Source organism: Nicotiana tabacum, chromosome 2 (assembly GCF_000715075.1).
Source record: "Nicotiana tabacum cultivar K326 chromosome 2, ASM71507v2, whole genome shotgun sequence".
Lineage (NCBI taxonomy): Eukaryota > Viridiplantae > Streptophyta > Magnoliopsida > Solanales > Solanaceae > Nicotiana > Nicotiana tabacum.
In genome coordinates this window covers 3,657,998-3,678,035 of record NC_134081.1, presented here as the reverse complement: position 1 = coordinate 3,678,035, position 20,038 = coordinate 3,657,998, and the positions used below count along the sequence as shown (strand labels likewise).

At 36.1% G+C, this 20,038-nt stretch overlaps 1 protein-coding gene across 4 annotated transcripts; it reads right to left on the bottom strand.

Annotated features, from left to right (window-relative positions):
• Nucleotides 1-975: 975 nt before the first annotated feature.
• Nucleotides 976-16,802, bottom strand: LOC107779190 (serine/threonine-protein kinase CTR1). Of its 4 annotated transcripts, none has more exons than XM_016599559.2 (16): nucleotides 15,933-16,802; nucleotides 8,950-9,251; nucleotides 8,714-8,858; nucleotides 8,358-8,461; nucleotides 6,877-7,100; nucleotides 5,532-5,885; nucleotides 5,353-5,393; nucleotides 4,963-5,031; nucleotides 4,704-4,804; nucleotides 4,536-4,620; nucleotides 4,364-4,462; nucleotides 2,976-3,044; nucleotides 2,736-2,867; nucleotides 2,063-2,157; nucleotides 1,772-1,975; nucleotides 976-1,294 (listed from the first exon to the last, which is right to left on the bottom strand). In XM_016599559.2, exons 1-15 carry the CDS (start codon nucleotides 16,557-16,559, stop codon nucleotides 1,861-1,863), a joined length of 2,562 nt encoding a protein of 853 aa, XP_016455045.1. In that variant the 5' UTR covers nucleotides 16,560-16,802; the 3' UTR covers nucleotides 976-1,294; nucleotides 1,772-1,860. The 4 variants fall into 4 exon arrangements, with proteins under 4 accessions (XP_016455045.1, XP_016455046.1, XP_075086099.1 ...); XM_016599560.2 differs by having other exon boundaries at nucleotides 6,877-7,085; XM_075229998.1 differs by lacking the exon at nucleotides 4,364-4,462.
• Between the last annotated feature and the right edge of the window lie 3,236 nt (nucleotides 16,803-20,038).

The following is a 20,038-nucleotide window of genomic DNA, read 5'->3' as shown; positions in this document are numbered from 1 at the left end:
AAAAATATGGTGCAATGAATACTCGTCAACAAAGGCTCGTTGGAGGAAGAAATACCTCGATAACTACCTTAAGACTTCATAATTGTCAACCTAATAAGATGCTATAAACATTCACGTCATGGTGGAAAAAATCATGGTGAATACTCGGCACAATTCTGCATAGTGGGAAAAAACAAAGAGAAAAGCTAGAATTTTTTTTTGTAAAGGTAGAATATAATAAACATACAAAGGATATTAAAAGAATAGTGACTCAATATATAAATGAATATATGATTGTCAATATTTTTATGTCTTTCACGTCTTAAGTTAAACAAATAACTACGAAGAAGATGACTAATCTATAAGGAAGAAGTGCAGTAAATAAAAAAGATTTAACGGGTTATTAATGAGTTTTTTAAAATAAAAAAAAAAAAATTGATGGCTTTCCGTTAGGTGAAGGCTATTTTTTAAAAAGTTTGGCTAACGGTAAGAGTAGATGTGACCCCGATAGTATAACGGAGGGTAGATATGAATAATATACTAAAATAGATGGATATATTTGGCCCTTTTCCCTTAAAAAAAATCGCTTTTGACCTTGGAGATGCTTGGTCAAACATGCTATTAGTTACTATATAACAATATCTCAATTTTTTTTGTGTGTGTGTGGCGGGGGGGGGGGGGGGGACTCGGAAGCTTGTATATGGAAAAAAGAAAAAGGAGATACGTTCTGTTTTCTTCATGCTCGAGTTGTTAGGAAGCTAAAGAATATCTTCAATAGATATATTTCAGGTGTTTAAAGGTTTCAGAATAGCGTTGTCATCCAAAAGGTTGGTCAAACTCTCTGGAGAAAAGTGAGTTTGTCACTCAAGTGATAAAATGAGGGTTTTGTTTTCAATAATATCCAAAACGAAATCTGAGTAATCATCAGGAATTCACATTGTTAAGCGGCTAGCTCTCACCGAAACAACACAAACCCTAAGTTTCAGCAATAACGGATTTAGAAACTGTAGACACTATCTGTTTATTACTCCAGTAAAAACATGAGACAGAGATTGCATGTAAGCTAACTCAAAGTGTGCTTTCCTATAATACAACTTCTCGTTATAATTCTTATACATACAAAATCATTTTTGGGCAGAAAATTGAAGAACTGTTGTAGCTGGCTTTAACAAAATCACATGGCTAAACAAATATTCCAGGAGGAAGCGTACAAGCCAATTGCAAATGGTATTCTCAGAGAAATGGCTGCTTGAATTTGTGAAAAAAATTACGGGCTCTACAAAACATTCTGAACGAATATGTACAGAACAGACGCCTGCAAAAAGCACATTGATCGTAGATATCAAGCTTCAGCATTCTATACAGCAGAAAGTTATTAATGTACTTCATCCTAGCAATGGTTGCAAACTCACATAGTCATCTACCATCAAAAGAAACAGCAAAGAAAGATAAGTGAAGGCGGATATTTGCTACAATCACCGATACTTGCTAAGACTGGGCCTCAGAATAATTTGTTGCTATTGATGCCATGTCCAGTCTAACTATATGCCCACTCCTATCTACTAAATAGAACCTCAAATGCACCAGCAGACTTCAGAGTATCCCATTAACCCAAGAAACCTCACCGCAAGAAGGTTACATTCCAACGAAATATTCTAATGCTATTGTGGAAACTAATTGCAGAGTTTTGCGCTGACTTAAAATTGGAGCAACACACCAAGGGAAATGCAAAATTTAGCAGAATGAAGAGAGAGATTTCGTGAAAAGAAAAAGAGAGTTTTAGGAACCGAACCTGAAGTAACTGAAGCCTTGTTCCTCCCAGAAAGGTGATTAACAAAGAATGCCAAATATGTGCAGAAATCATACATTTAATACACGCATTCATGTAAGCAACTGCATGTCCGTACGACCTGGTTGAGGAGGTGTCACAGGAGGTTTAATTAGTGGTCTCAGCATATCCATGATTGCAGAAAAGGAGGGACGTTTCCATGGTTCTCTGCAATATTATCAGAAGTAACTTCAAGAGCACATCAAAGCAATCGAAAAGTCAATGTGAAACTATGGAAGAATATAACCAACATACTTGGCCCAGCAAGCCTCAATAATGCTTGCTACTTGAGGATTCAAGTCACGTGGAACTTCAAGTCTTTTCCCCTTAAAGCCGACAGCTGCTACAACCTACAGGTTCAGATGCATTACACCAATACAGCAATCACAAGAATGGATAGACACTGCCTCTTGCCTGATTTCTTAAGGATGAACAAAAAAGGGCAGCCTGGTGCACTAAGCTCCAGCTATGGGCGGGGTCCAAGGAAGGGCCGGACCACAAGGGTCTATTCACGCAGCCTTACCCTGCATTTCTGTAAGAGGCTGTTTCCACGGCTCGAACCCGTGACCTCCTGGTCACATGGCAGCAACTTTACCAGCAACTTCTTAAAGATGAACATACCAATAAAAACAGCAATGCATATGTTCCACTTTAAAATAAAACTAAGATGCAATACAAGTGCCAAGTAATGTTGCAAATAATCAACAGATCCAAGTTCTCTTTCTAACATAAAATCAATGCTTGCAAAAGAGGTACCAGAAAGTTGTTCCCACCTAGCTACCGAGACAAAAAATCAAGCACTCTGCTGTGCCGGATACTGTTTTATCCACAGGATACTGTTTTATCCACATCTTTTTTTCCCAACTTTTTTCGTACTTACCTTAAATACCCGTGTGGACAAATGGACTTAAAAATTAGAAATGCAAACCTGTGCCGGGTTCAAATTACTCCAGGGTTGTTGCAACGTCGCGAGCTCCCACAAAATGACACCAAAGCTATATACATCAGATTTCTCATTTGATGGTTCATCGCGAAGAACTTCAGGTGCCATCCATTCCGGCTATCACAAGAAGAACCAGACAATATTTACTCCTTTATCTCATTGGTGAAACAAAGTGCCAAAGATGAACAAAAGACAAACAAATCATATGTTGAATGAAGAACTTACAGTCCCAGCAGCCGACTTTGATGAGAGAAATGTGTTCTCTATTAAACGAGAAAGACCAAAATCACAGACCTGACGAAAACATAAAACAGGTGAGGGACATGCAGCATCTTTGCTAGTAATAAAAGGTAGCTTCAATAAATAAAAGATTTACAGAATATGCAAAAATAAACACCATAACAAAACACAATTATTTATCATAAACAACTTTGAGTAAGAGTTGTCATCATAAAGCATTATAGACACAACAAATAGACACAACTAAGAGACAATCACACTACACTATGCATGCTGCTAAGCTATGAAAAACAGATGCTTCTAACATATCACTGACATTAAGCAATGAGATGTATTAAAAATGCATCTCCTTTCTATTTTGTTGCTTGACATCAGAATAACACTATCAATCAGATCTCAGTACGATTTCCTGTGTGCATGCTGTAAAGAAATAAGATAATCAAGATCTTAGATTTTGTTCATGATGGGTTCAACTTGTCACAAAGAACAGCCCAAATACATGCTCCTAAGAGGAAAGACATCTATTACAAATCATTAGTGAACTAAAGAAACTGGTTGAATAAGAGATTCTGGAGAAGAGAAGAAGCAAATGATTAGACATGTGGCAAGCAAATGTAATGCACAAATATGAGACGTAATGAATAATAAACCAAAATACAATAGAACAACAACTAGTACTATTATCCCTCAATCCCACACTAGTGGGGATCAGCAGTAAGAATCCTCTACATTCATTCTGCTCCATTTTGACATGTCTCATTCCAATACGCAATAATTTGTTCGTTGACACACATATGGGTTCTCTAAGACTAGAAGTTCCCTATATTCTCACACTTATCTCCATAGTAAACTAAAATACACTAAAATGCCTTCCTCCTCGTAGAGTCTTAATGTCTTGAAACATGCTCATCCAGCACATTAGCATTGTGCCAGATGATCAAATACCAACATCCTAGTTACATGGCGATTGAACAACCATAGTTCCAGATGGTCAATGTCCATTTGGATGACAGAGAAACTTCTGGACCTAAACGTGCCTACAAAACCAAAAGTGTAATGTACAATCTTCAATAATATATATATAAAATATATTATGGAATTTAATCCTCTCTGCAGCATCAGTACATTGTTAATTCTCCAATAGCTGAGAAATCTGACATAAGCTTTACCCCTTTAAAACTTGCTTTTTGTTCTTCAATAGCTTATGCTTATAAAAGTTTCTGAAACTAGACATCCTCCCTTTCTGTCTGTCTCCCTCCATCCCCATCCCCCCCCCCCCCACAGAGCACTACTCTGGTAGCGTAAGTCTAGAACTGTATCAGTAGAAAAAGATAAATCTTTTTCTTTTTGAGAAGATAAATTGCACTTTTCACCTTCACTGTATATTTTTTGTCCACTAAAAGATTTGGAGATTTTAAATCTCTATGAACAATGGGAGGATTGCGCTTATGTAGATAATTCATCCCCTTTGCCTGCACAAGATGATATTACGAAATTAGCCCCCGATGATAAATAAAATGTGGCAGAGTAGGGAAGCATTCATACCACATCGTAAGCCATAGACAACCGACGCCTTTCATCCAAAACCTCCCTCGCACCAGGTTTATGAAGAAGTCTGTATAAGCTACCTCTGTAATACAATTGCAACATTGGCACCGTCAGCTAAACTGAAAAATAAAAAGTCTGATTATTTGGAGGAGTTACCAGGAAAACCTTGATAAATATTCTGTAACTATGGACAAGTTTGGTCGCTGAGTGACAGCACCCATAAAAAGCACAATATTTGGATGTCGCAATCGCTTCATAATTGCAACCTAAAAAAAATGAAAGGTAAGCCAAGTTAGTGGAGTTGGTCTAGGGGAAACACATGATAAAACTGACATCCGCTCATTCTCATCTTCATACACCCTTTTTTCTCTTTCATCCAGTTTTCTTGTCATTTGTTGAGGAGATTGGGAGATCCCTAGATTACCTCCCGCAAAAATTCCTTGAATCGCTCCGCATGAAAATCTTGTTCCATGAGAATCTTCACAGCAACATCCTAATAAGTGCAAGCTTCCATCAGCATGCAATTATGAAGGAATAAAAGCAAGGCAAACAGAGTAATTCAGAAAGGTATATCTCAAATTTGACATGGCAATTACTACCCAAAAAGAAGAAGAAGAAGAAGAGAGAGAAGCAGATAAAACAACAACATTTATTCAAGAGGCGGATCAGGCCAAAAGCAAAATAGAAATAAACAAATGCCCAATTAATTTATAAAATTACACTGAATAAATACCTCCCCGAAGTGCTCAATAAGTTAAAGAGATATAACCAAGATGAGTATCAAGAGCACAGAACTAAAAGGAAAATATCTTACAGATCCATTCCAATCAGCACGGTGAACGGTACCAAAAGACCCTGAAATACAAAAAACCGTGTTAGTTACATCAAAAGAGGCTGTTATGATACTATAGCATCCCACTATTACTAAAATGTGATGAGACGATCATAGCACGACACTAAAAAGGAAGATAAAAAACAGCAGGCAGGGATTACCTGCCCCAATCCTCTCCTTCAGAACAAGATCTTCCCAGGGAATATCGAATTCTTCTACTTCAAGGGCAAGGTCTCTACTTTGTTTAGCAGGAACAAGTTGACTTCCTCCCTCGAGAAACCTCATATCATTCCCTCTTTCTCTTGGGTCTGATAATGCCATCAGCGGTTGAGTATCTCCATGCCCAACTGGAGGGACATGCTTCACAGGAACCATGTCCCTGTCCAATTTCCATGCATTAATTGGAGGCACAGGTAACCGAGAAATTTCATCACGGTTACTTGAACTAGGGACTACACTGTTTCTCTCCATATTATTTCGGTCAGTTTGTCCTGATTCTCCATCAACAGCAGCTCCTGTGACAAATAATATTAATTAAAAACCTTAAAGAAGAACATGTTGGGTATAAAATTCAAGTACAAATCAAGGGAATTAGCTTGTCAAGAAAATAGTACTTCATTTGCATAGGAAACTGAAAGACTCTAGATATAGACATGCTAAAAGTGACTAAGATCAGAAAAGCTCCCATCTTCAGGGCAGGGAGACTACTCACTACTGATAATCAACTTCTCTAAGTAAATTAAGTCTGGTTTTGTGAAAGAAGAGAAAATACCATAATATTTTTAAAAAACGCAGAAATATTCTGTTTTCTTTTTTTTTCGGTCAATTCTTTCCACAAACTCCGGATTTCTCTCTCAACATCTTAATTTCATCAATGTGAGTCGAGCCTTTTGGTCATCACATCCACTAAGCCAGAGAACTAGTCAACGGAAGAATTTATGAAACCAATTAGGTGCCAAGAAGATCGTGGGTCATCAAATGTTCAGAAGTGTGGGTCATCAAATGTTCAGAAGTGTGGGTCTGGTCTAGTCTGGAGGCCTTAGTGACCATACAAGAGGTCAGCTTGGCTTTCTAAAAGCAAAGACACTTCTCTTTTTTCCCCTTCATAAGCTTCTAAAACAACACCGCCTATTTGAGCTCCTTCACATTGCCGGTCTCAAGCCCGATAAATGATGAGGGTTGTAGTAAGTTGGCAGCCAGTATTAAAATACTCATTTTACAATGAATCCTCAAAATACAGAATACCTTGGACGTAGATTTGTTTGCCAGTAAAAGATGTAGAGAATTTTTAGTGTTAGAAAACCTAAATTATTGAATATTGGGTTAAGACTTAAGACTGGTCTAAGGGACATGAACATCTAATGCTAGAAAACCATTATAAATTGTGTTAAACTGAACATCTCACATCATGTCATTGCAAAGGCCAAGCTTAACATCGGGGAAACAACCAAAATAAGCATCGAAGATGTATCTGTTCATGCAAGCAGGTAAGATTTATAGGATCACCTGCTGAAGGATCCTCGAACACAAGATTAAGCGATTGACAATCTGAGAAATACTGTTTGGCAAGTGACCTGAAATCAGTTGTTGGTTCAACTTCTCTGAATCTCGGAAATCGCAATGGTGAAGAAATTGAGATAGAAGATGGGCCATTGAGCGAGGAATCTGGTTCACATAAACATCCAGGGTTCCCAATCAAATCAACCAGGTACTCCCTGTATGGTGAAGAGCTAGAAGTCAATCAAGACTATGTCTATGTCCTCCTTAACCTTACTAGCAATAGCATATATCTGGCTGTGTACAGAAAAACTAACACTTTCAGATTTTGATAAAGACTACCATTTTTTCATGCTAAATCCCAGTCAAAATAAGCACAGAAAAAATAACATCCTGCTGTTCGCTACACAATACTTGCTCCTAGTTTTTTCCATTTGATTTCTCTTCTCCACATTTAAGGGCTGAGCATAAGATAGGACCTCTTTGTAATCGAATCACGAACTTTACAATCTATTATTATTACGAATGTGGTAAAACGATTCCAGTCACATTAACAATAGGATCTGTCTTTTCAAATATTAAGATTCCCATCTCATCATACCAATAATCAACCACATCATTGTCACTCCAATATACTCCTATCATCCAAAAAGACTGGTACAATTACTACGTATAGGAGTCCAACAACTTTTTGTTTGACTACTATCTTTGTAATCAAATTCAAAACAATTTTAGCTATATTTCATATATAGTACTCTTATGCAGTCTCGAGATGCGTATTTTTTTCTTTAAAAAACATAAAGAAATCCATATCTGAAATCATATCAAATGCAGTGACCCACATACTCCAAACAATACCATTCACTTTGGCACCGAGGTTGTAGCAGTATGTACTGTTAACCCCAAATTAAATATGGTTTTGCCAAAACTAGGAGAGGCAGGTATTAACAAGTCCAAGGAGAAACTTCAGTTGGTACTAACATAGGCCAAGAACTAGATACAATGATTGATCTTACAGGCATATATTGCAGTATGATTGTCGAAAGACCACACAAAAATATAACAAACATCATCATTGTCATTTTTCCTAATCCTAGTATTGTAAGTTTCGTTACTATACACAAACCAGCTCTACACATTTCAAAGAAAGCAAAAACCAGAAAGGTCAAGAAATGTAGAAGTTGGCCATATTACACACTGAATACGAGGTAAAAGATTTTAGCCAACACAATCAAAGTTCAAATCAATTGTACATACTATCCAGATGAATACTAGAGCAGGGAAGTAAAGTTTGATTATCACAAATAAAACACATGAGGCATATGGTTTTCAAAACAAAGGAAAACTGCAACATCAATTCCTATCTATCATTGATTTAAATTTTCAAACAAACATGGCTTTCAAATTAGAGTGAACTTCTCATTCCCCTTTTCGCCAAATATGAACTAAAAATATATTCCATAGAGATCATTTATAACTTGGATTTGTACCTGTCAAGTCCAAATCGAACTAGACATGAGGAAGCATCAGCTCTATTACAATATTTACATCCTTTCGCAATTCGACATGGTAAATCAATGATGTCAGCTAGCACCTGCAACGAACATGTGAAATTCATGATAAAACATCAAACTTCCACAGTTCCACCAAAACCAAAATACTCCTGATTGAATGTACTCTAAGGAAACAGAAGAGACATAATTTGCAAAAACATGCTTTTTTCTTTATTTTTACTTAATTAAAAGAACACCAGTAGTCAGATATTGATCCTTAAATTCCGGCATAAGTAGATCTTGAAACTCTAAAACAGCAAACTTAGTATCAATGTATCACATTTAGAACATACTTTAAATAGCAAAGCTCGATGCCTACAAAGGCCAATAGACAGGCTACCAATGGGAAGCACGACAGATCCTAGACAATCCTTCAGGTCATCACTGCACTCCTTCCACATAGGAACCAACTCATCTTCTCCAGCAGAAGCTGTGCCCCTTATAAAACAAATAAAACTTAAATTACAAAAAGGAAAAACACGAAATGTCACTTCATCGGAGTTTGTAATAAGAAGTTTCTGGCACTCACCCCATATGATTGCAGACCACCTTAGCGAGCTGATCAACAACCTCTTTTGTTGTGATGCAACTAGCCGAGAGGTTATGGATCCGATTCTGCAGTTCCTTCAAGCTAGGATCGCTACGCCGATCAATCAAAATCACTTCAAGTGATGGTACTACAGAGGGATCAACGGCCCTCAATGATTCAATAGATGGAATGCGGGCACTTTCTTGCAGATTTGAGCAGACAATCCAGACATATGGATCCATCCCATGAATCAAGTAAAATCCATCAGGCACTTTGTCAAAGTACGATAAGCATCCATTTACCTAGTACAGAACAAAGATTCAAAGCAGATTGCTTTCAGCAAAAAAACCTGGGAAGTCTGGAAAGCATGATTGTGTCAATCAGAGAAAGAGATCATAAGAACATAAAACAAATAACAAAAACAATAGAATCCATAAGCAGAGTAAATTCTGCTTGACTGGTGAGAATGACAAGATACGAAATCACGAATGAAGATAGTTATTGAGTCATTCCTATTGGCACAGTAACAAGAAACACATGGAGAGAAAGGGACTGGTACAGGAAGAGAGGGTTTACCAATGCTCACATCTTACATACAAGAAACCTAAAACTCTCTTCTCCGAAACAGAACTTCTGAAGATAGCCTAAGCAGCTCAGCCTCAAAATTTAGTGTCTTTTCCACAAAAACCACAGTACTATATTCTGCTAAAAACTCCTATTTCTGGGGGAGTTATCTATCTTTAATATGGCAGCATCTTCTGCTGATTCTGAAAGCATATCTCCAAGAAGGACTCATTGAAGAAAGTAATAGACAATTTTGAAGTAGCAAGTATTTCTGATCCAATAACCATCACAACTACACAAATGTCACTCAGCACAGCAAAGAAGACTGGACTATTTAACAATGTCTATGAATCACAGCCTAGAAGAAGGGGAGTGTTTTTCTTTTCACCAACATAATTTGGGACTCCAATGTCTTACAATTCTAAGCCTATCCTAAAATGAAAGTCTCAGTTAAAGAACTATGCTTCTATACCCTCTTCTGTAAAAGAACTTTAAGATGTGACCAGTATATACTAAAAGCCTAATTTGTAAAATTCTAAAGACAAGTTATATCGAGAGTCTGTTAAAAGTGCCAACGCACAGATCAATTTTTGCGCTAAATGTTTCAATTTGAAAATCAAAACCAAATCACTGCAAAATGAGTACAGTGCTCCATTCAGCACTACTGCATAACAGATTGACATTCTACTTTTATGGAGAGGCTGGCCAAATATGTATTAAGGAATATTTATCAAAAAAGTAAAAACCAAAAGAGTTCTACCGAGCTTGAAATTGTACCAACGTTAAAGTCACGCAACATAATATCCATGCAGATCTTAGCCGATTCGGCAATTCTCAAGAAAAACAAAGGCGAAGGTCAGAAAAACCATAAACGCCCCATTTTGAGATAGCTAACAACAACAAAAAACCCAGTGTAACTCTACAAGTGGGGGCGTCTGCGAAGGTAATGAGCACGCTCAAGGGAAGTTGTTTCCGATAGACGGAGCCTCCGCTCAAGGGAAGTTTTTGAGATAACTAATCTCCCAATATCTCCACTACTCGGAAACTCAAGCAAAGATACCCTTCAACCGAATATATAAGATGTCATACACACTACTATTTTAGTGCTTGTTTTATCAGCATGAGTTATGGAAGCATATTTGTTACTTCAACAGACAGTAAAGAAGAAAAATATTCAGTCACCGCTAGTTTTCCGTAGATATCATTGTGAAAACAATACATTAACATGTGTGAACAAAAAACTTCTACCCCCTTCATCTTCCTAATATGCCTCATAGCAATCATATTTCTAAGAACAAGGGTAGATGAAACAAAAAAATAAGGTAAATAATTTCATTAATGTTGGAAAAAGTTCCGCTATACAAGCAATATACTAAAAAGTAGAGAACCTTCATCAACGAGGGTACATGAAACGAGAACGCTCCTCTCCTCATCCTTTTCTTTTCCCTAATTTACATGCTTCAATTCATATCTTCGGTCCAAAATAAAAGAAAGATCAGACACTCCAGAGAAAACCAAATTTATATCAAAACCAAAATATCCAAATGAGACAATCGGGTAATTTTTGACCAGTTAAACTCACCGAAAGCTTCTTTGTGAGCCTTTGTGAGGCTTCTGAATAAATACCCACCTCATTTTCCTCTCTTTGTTTCTCCACTTTCACCCGTCTAAAAAGTCTAGTATTGACAAATAGATCTTTATATTAGGAATATGCACGAGAATCGGCTAATGAGATTTATTAATGAACTTAACAAACAAGGCGTAATCAATGCATCTGCATCCATTGCTCGATGATTTTAGATTCTAACTCAAAATGACATGTTCTTCTCTAACTGAGACCTAGCCCTCACTAAAGTTTTAAATATATTCCAAAATCCATTTCACCGCCCAATATCGACAATTGTCTTGGGCAATATACACAGTATTTGAAATACTGGAAAGAAATACCATTGAGGTAATATTTCCAAACGTTTTGGCACATTAAACCAAGGATGTCCTAAAGTTCCTCCATCGAAATGTCGTACGAGATAAGGAAGGATGAAAATCACGGGAGACCAGGGTTCAAATCCTAACAACCAGGGTTCAAATCCTAGCAGACATAGAAATTCTCTCATCTGCCTAAGCCTTGATCGGCAAAAGTACCCAATACTTGTGTTGATTGGAGGTAACAAGTACTCGACAGAATAGTTGAAGAGCGCAAAATTGGCTTGTACGCCATCGTTATAAAAAAGGCATGTATGTCTACATTTTTCTTTCGTATAACCATCTGGTATTCGAAACTCACTGGCCCAACTAATCTCAATCGCGTCGTATAGGGGGCCACTAAAAGGGGAAGCGCTCCTTACTAGAAGTTTCTCCATTCCCCGAACTAGAAGTTAACATGTTTTCTCTATCATTACAAGCATCTCCCACGTCAGAAAATATTTGCTTTGCTAAAGTAGAGAAGCTCCTCCCTACCTATCATTTAAGATGTGAAGTCATCAATGTGCCAGCTTCCACCTCGTTATTACATTTGTTTGCTACAACGACACCTGTGAATATACTATCAACTATTTTATTCATACGTTACCAACATTTTTGTCTAGATTCACGGTCAAATATTAAGCAATTGTAGTAGAATTTTGACATCTGTAGGATGGCAAACAACATTTGGTTTTCGCTAGTTAATGGTCCTTTCTTTCTTCAGGACTTTGTCTTGACTTCTGTTGATGTAGAGTTGAGGAAAGAGATTGCATCACGTTCCAATCTTTCTGATAGAGCCGCCAATTGAGCATTCAATTTTAGTAAAGCACTTATAGCATCCTAAAAGGAAGTTAAACGATTTGTTAAATCTCACTTTCATCCATCTTACATTTCAAAGGGAGCTACAAACTGAACACGTTACTTGATATGAGATAATTCATATTTTTACGCTCACATCAATGTTTTGTCCAAACTAGACATTCCACTCTCCTTAAAGGTAAGTTAAACAAGTTGTTAAATTTCACTTCTTCTTCCGTCCTAATTTCCCCGATTAAAAGGCGGCTACTAACTCAACATGCTGTCACTGGATATGTGCTAATCCACAATTTCTACTCCATGCCAAATTAAAACTAGACATTCAAATTTTAAACTAGTGCTGGGAACACAACCAATTAAAGTGGCAGTGGGGTTGTTAAACCCACTAACTCCATATTGATGTAATCATTAAGATGCACGTATCATTTTGGAATGCTAAAATCAAACACTCGATCTTCCATTCCAAATAATTAACCTCGTCTCAACTCTCAAGAGATTCCGCAACAATGTTAATCTAAAAACAACTCGACTTAATCTAAAAGATTCTTAAAAATGTTTTCTTATAAATATTGTATTATGTTAAATTTTCAAGTAACATTCTAATGTATTTGTTATTTTTGAGTTTATACAATATATGATCTATCGAAGCCTACCCCATGTTTAAGTAGGACGGTGTTTAAGTAGGACGGTGATTCTCATTCCAGTTTCATGAATCGAAACGATCTTACATATTAGGTAAATGTTATCCAGTTTATTAATAGAAGAGAATAATTTTTTTACTTCCATCCAAGGGAACACCGTTTTACTTCTAATACAAAAAATTCTAGGAAGAACATCAGAAACAATGTGCGGATCTTCAGATATAGACATTCAGAACCCGGCGCACAAACAAAACCAAGAATAGAATGAAAAATCACACTTTTGAAGTGGATTTTGTGATCTGTAACATGGGTTCTGTCCCATTTCTACTATGTTCTTCCAGTTTTTTTTAATACTAAACAAAGTACATTGTTTTAAATTGCAACCTTCAAGATCCTTTGCAAATTTATCTAGGGCACCGAGCTGCTTTCTAGCTGTTTTCTTCTATACTCTTACTTTATCTAGATTATACTTAATTTCACCCTGAATTCTCAGAGACATCGTTTCCAGGCCAACCTATCAATGTAAATAAGATTTGAAGCGTGCACTTCTAAGTTTAGGAATAAGAAAAGTAATCAGAATGGTAGTCTTAGAAAGTATGTCATTAAACTTAAACTAATTCACTGTACAAGATAATTCCCCAATGGGCAACCTAGGGAGTCGACGCCCAAAAAAGAAATGAATATTTATGTAAGATGCAATAACAATCACATGGCACTGTAATATTCTATAAATATCTTCTACTCTTCTAATCCCGAAACAAAAGCCGATTCTTTTTCGCTTATCCAGAACTTCATCCACTTCTCCAAAAGAGAAACTTTTATCCACGCGATACAATTCTTCTCCACTTCCACCGGCGTGTTTGTTTTAATCAGCAAGCAAAAGATTTCATAAACACATTATGAAAAACATGCTTTTTAATCAATAAACAAAAGACTCTCATTAACACCTTATGAAAAATGTGTAATGTAAAAGTCCTTTTATCTTCTTTAGTGGGTATCGGGTGATCTACTTCATACTACATTAAAATTCAAACTCAAAAGAAATCAATTTTATTCTATTTTGGACCTCCTTTTACTGAAACACAATTACAACTATTGCTTTAACACTCTTTTCAATTAATTTTATGGAGCGATCATAAATTATGAAGTAATTCCTATATCGCAATACTGTTTTTGGATATTATGTTGTATTGGTTGGATACACTGGATCTTAGAGTTATCTTCATCAATCATGCACATACTATATGTAGAACGAGTATGGGTCTCATAATTTGTCTTGAATATTCTAGACAAGAGTTTACAAATTCTCCTCCATAATGGATTGATAAAGGGAATCTTCTCGGTAGTTTGTACCACACACATCGATTATTCATACAATGTATCAAAAATAGTAAAAGGGCCTTACCTTTTATTACCTTCTATGTGCCTATACAAGCTGACCTATGTATAAATTTAAAAGTAACAGGCATCATCGTTTCCAGTAAGGTTATGTGTCGGGTAAAAAATTCATGTCAGTTCAGGTAAACATATCTCCTTACGAATCATACTTAAGCTGCAGGTGCATCAAGAGCGCAGACAACCATATAAGGGTCTATCAGGTAAACATAACTCCTTGCCGAGGGCCTGTGCACCCCCGGGATTAGTCGGGGCTCAAAGAGACTCGGACACCCGGTGCAAAATAAAAAAAAAATAGGCATGTTGGTAGTATACCTTAAAGTGGATAACAACCTTTGTTTTCCTTTTCAATCAAGAATTAGATAGCCGGTCAACCAGATTTTGAATGAAACACTTAACACATTAACCTGTACTTATATAATGATAAAAGAATACCACAATACACACTGCCGATTTGAAAAGAATCCATTCCACATTGATGTTGCATTATACAATGAGAAAGGAAACTGTCATTCACAGAAAAAGAACAACTTCCAATTATTTGTGGAAAATAAAAGATGGATATCCACTGTATATCTCGTTACAACACTACCGGAGTAGCTTAAGATGTTAGGCAACCTCTGAGAGACTAAAACAATTAATTTCGTTCTTGAACTCCACATTACGTGACACATTAGTCTCGACATATTCTAGAGATATCAGGATGCAGTACTACTATAGAAGCTACTCATCTTTATAGGAGTTGTAAACAGTGTTGTCAAAGGCGCGCTTAAAACGCGCTTAAGCCCTGAAGCGAGGCTCAAAACATGTTGAGCGTTTCGCCTCGCTTTGTGGGCGCTTTAGTATCGCATCAAGGCTCTTAGGCATACTTTTACTTGCCAATGAGTGTAATCCTGAAAAGGCATCATTAAACAATTGATATTTCACTTTATCGTAAATTTTTTCCAATTTTTTTGTCCATATATTTGTTATTCATGCTTATTTTATAAGTCTTAGACTACATATACATGTTTTTACTTTTTCTCCAGTTGCGCCTTTTTTCATTAAAGCCCACGCTTTATTTGCGCTTTACGCTTTTCGTCTTTGATAACACTGGTTGTAAAAGGATCCAACGATTTTAATATATGACAACTGTTTAAGTGCACTTACATTTGAAGAAACACATTCATTACGAATTTTGTGTGTTGGTATGAAGGAAATTGCTTTCCAGGAGAATATCACCTTACATCGTGAAAATGTTTTCCCCAGGAAATTTTTTCGCTGACAACAGGGAATTGGCTTTTCCTCCTTATTTTTGGACAGAAGTCATTGTCCTCTCTCCACAGTTAAACATTAGACATTATTGTTATCACCTAAACACTACCATAATACCCCGTCCTCCACCTTTTACTATTAATCTACGTCACCTACATTTATACCAAACCAAACACTCCTCAGCACCAATCTATTGCCTATTTCAAAGATTTGGTATCCAAACCAATTCTTTGTTTTTTTTTGTGTACAATGCGAATTGTTCAACACATTCCTAAAGCATAAGAGGCACACATACAAATAAATATAGACATGGGGAAAAAATCAACACAAACGAATAACCCTTAACCATACCCAGAATCGATGGGAAACGGTCTCGACTGAAGCAGCTGAAGCAGAAGCACGGGAAGCGGATTCATCAGGCACAGGATCCAAGAAATTGGGATCATCGGCACACGTAGCTTCTGAAGAGAGCCTTAAAGCCAACGCTAACTGCAGCTGGTAACTCTCCTCAGTCTGCTGTGCCCAACTCTTAGAAGATGAGCCACACAAATTAGCAGCATCCAACGGCTTCATCCTCAATTCAGCACCGCCACCGCCACCGCCACCGTCATTGAGATATCCAAACGATGCTTCAGCATTAGAAAGCGACGACGGCATGTAATACTCCCCGGAGATCGAACTCTCACCGAAGCTACTCCCACTCGATTGCCTTTGTAAACCAATCGAACCTGGAAACGGTGCCGCCGCACCGATCCGATTTGTCGTCGGCGCTTGCATCATACGGTGATCAATCAAATCCCAATCATATCCTCTATTATCACCTGCTCCTTTGCCTTTATTACTCTTCTCGCCAGAATGAGACTCGTAATACTGAGCTCCTCCGCCGCCACCTCCGTACTTCGAAGGCGGAGGAAGGAAATTATCGTCGGGAACTTGACTCAACAAAGTATAATTCGATCGTCTACCTGGCATTTCCATCTCAGAGTTCAATTTTCCTCTTTCCTCTGAAATTTCTTATCAAATTCACAAAACCCTAGAAATTGTCATCCCAGTGGTTTTAGCTGAAAACTGTGGGTTCAACTCTCTCTCTAAACTTTCTCTCACTAAATTTCTTTCTTCTTCTCCTTCTTCTTCGTACTTGTCGAATGAGAAGAAAAGAAAAAAGAAGAGAGAGAAAAAGGATGGGGGATGTTTTTTCTTTTTATTTTGGTGGGCTTAGTCGTAATATTCCTGGAATTTTCGTCTTTAAGTTACAAGTTTGAGTCAATTGTATTAACTTCCCCATTACTTTATCATATTTCAAATGGTCCCCTCTCTGAGTTTAAGAATTACGACACTTTGGCTCCCAAGTTGGCATTTCTTTCTTTTCCATCTTCGCATTTGATAATTGTGTTGTGTTGGTTTATAGGGTTTTTTGGGTTGGTTATGCTTCAATTCAATACTAAATTAGTATAGTGTTAGTTTATAGGGTTAATGTGCTTTTTACCGTTAAAAATATTTATTATTCACCTAAAGAAAAAGAGTGAATTGCAAAAGTAAATATATTTTTTGGAAGATATCTTATATTCTTTTAGTTTTATAATGCAGACGATTAAGTTAATATTTCAGAGAAGTTGATAGATACATTAACAACCCCTGTTAGTTTGATCTTTTCCTATCTTTTAATTGATTCAGACTATAAACTAAATGTGATAAATAACACTCATCAAGTTTGATAATAGAACTTAAGTTAAACACATTTCTTGAAAGATATCTCAAATTCTAATATTTTTTTAATAATGCAAACCAATTAAATTTAGATGTCAAAGATGTTGATGCATACATCAACAACACTAGTTGATTTGATTTTTTCTATCTTATAATTTGTTCAATCTGTAGGTTAAATGTGACATTATAAATAACACTCATTGAGTTTGATAATGATTAGCCTTTTAGCCGTTGTTTCAATATCTTATTGTCTTACCACTTATACATACACAAATCAAATTAATGTCTTAAACTTAGCTCCCGTTTGGACAAAGATTTTTTTTACTTTTTCAAAAAATAATAAAACATTGTATTTGCTCAGGGAATTTGATCAGTTTTCGGAAAAAAAATTGAAGAATTTTTTTTTAAAATTCTTAAAATTAGTTTGGGCTAATTTTTTGGTAAAAATTTTTCTTCCAGTTACAAAATTTTAATTTTTTTCAAGTAAATGAATGTCCACTCACGAAATGTTGTTATAAAAGTATCAAATTAAATGGAACAAAGTGTAATTTTAGAATCAAAATGGATGTGTCTTGCATTTATGTAAAATTAGAAGGATAATCTTTGTTGTGAGGAGTTCATCGGATTGTGTAGGTGAAGTGGTGAACGGTGGATTTTGATTTGTTGTGAAGAATTCAAAGTTGGAATTTTGGACAGACTTTTATTTGTTTTTTTCCTTTTTTCTTATTTTGGGAAAACCCATGGCTTTTTGTGTTGAATTCAGACGAACAGTTACAAAGGTGAGAAGAAATTGTGGGCTTTTTGACACGCGCTGGTAGGAAAAGAACATGTGGGGATAAAAGGTACAGTAATTTTATTACTTCTGAAACGTGTTAATCCACTTCTATTTTATTTTTATACAATTAGTTAGAGATTTTGGCTTTTATCGGTTCTCAAAATTTCCAGTTTTTAGTTTTTACTACTTATGAAACGTGTTAATCCACTTTTCTTTTATTTTTATACAATTAGTTAGAGATTTTGGCTTTTATCAATTTTAAAAATTTTCGGTTCTTCGTCGTAATGAACTTCTTGTATTGGTTAAAAAAATAGACGTAACACATGTACCATCCGAAAAAGAACGTGTAACTAAGATTGTTCAATCAGTTTACATAACAGTTAGAATGTAAATCAAAAATTAAAAAAATTGAGATAGATAGAAGACGACTCCTCAGAAAATCAACTTGAGTATTCGGAGATTACTTGAGTTGTCTTCTCATTTTTCCTTTTGAAGTATAAAAAATACAATTCGAAGTATTTTTTGTGATAAAAATTAGTTAAATTACCAATTTCACATTGACAACCTAAGGACTTTTTATTAATCAATCGAAGAGCTTGGATTGTAGACTATCTTATATTTGTATTTTCGGGACTCATTCTTTTCGGCTAACTTTTCAATAAATCTTTTACAAGCTCGCAAATAATTAATATTTGAATATATAACTTTCTAACTATAAGCAAAGTCAGTAATTACCCAACATTAAAAGGTATCAACAATCCTTAATAATTGTAGTACGGGGATTAAAATCCATAGTGGCTTTGAAATGAAAAGGTCGGCCTCTATATTTGATTTGCTCATTTAAAATCTCTGGTTAGATTAAGAAATGGATTAAGATAGTAGCTGAATCTTTGCATTTTAACTTTTGAAATCATGAACTCGTTGATATTATAACCACTTTAACCAAAAGTTTCGGGTTCGAGTAATGGGATGTAGAAACTTTTGAAGACATCATTTTTTCTTTTAATGGATCGTACACTATGTGAATCTGAACTAGATGAGCCAGTGAATTTCAAATACCATACAAAATAAAATAAAAAATCAACGGACAAAAAATTCGTCAAATTGAAAAGCTCAATTTCAGTAAAAAAAATTTGTTTGGTAAATTTTCACGTCAGTTTATAAAGTAGCTGAAATAAGGGTGTTGAAATGGATATGTGGGGATACCAGAAAAGACAAGATTAGCAACAAAGTTATTATGGATAAGGTGGGTGTGGCCTCGGTGGAGGACAAACTGCGGGAATCGAGGATGAGATGATTTGGGCACGTGCAAAGGAGAGCCTTAGATGCCCCGATCAGAAGGTGTGAGAGATTGACCATGGCGGGTCTAATGACGGGTAGGGGTAGGCCAAAGAAGTATTGGGATAAGGTGATTAAGCATGATATATCATTGCTCCACCTTACCGAGGACACTCTTGATATGAAAAGGTAGAGGTCGAGAATCAAGGTGGAAGGTTGACAGGTAGTCGTTAGTCTCTTAATCTTATCAGTAGTACTAGTACTATTTTTGTATTTTTCTTATTCTTTATTATTACATGTTGTATCATTCGCTCCTATTATATTGTTGTTACTATTGTTTGTTACTTTATTTTATTTATTCCTTGAGTTGAAGGTCTATCGGAAACAACCTCTTTTCTTTTATAAGGTAAGGATAAAGTTTGCGTACACACTACCCTCCTTAAATTGCAGCCGTGAGATTACATTGAGTTTGTTGTTGTTGGTAAATTTTCACGTCAGCCTTGCGTGGCATTTGGTCGGTCATGGATACTTATTAGATGGATTAAAGAAGAATGGAAATAAATGAACAAAACAAAGTTGGATGGGAGGTAAACTCTTGGTAAAAATTGGTGGCTACTTACCACAAATGAAACTGTTTTAAATTGTATAGCCAGAGAAGTTTCCCTATATAATTGTTTAGTACACTCACATGGAATAA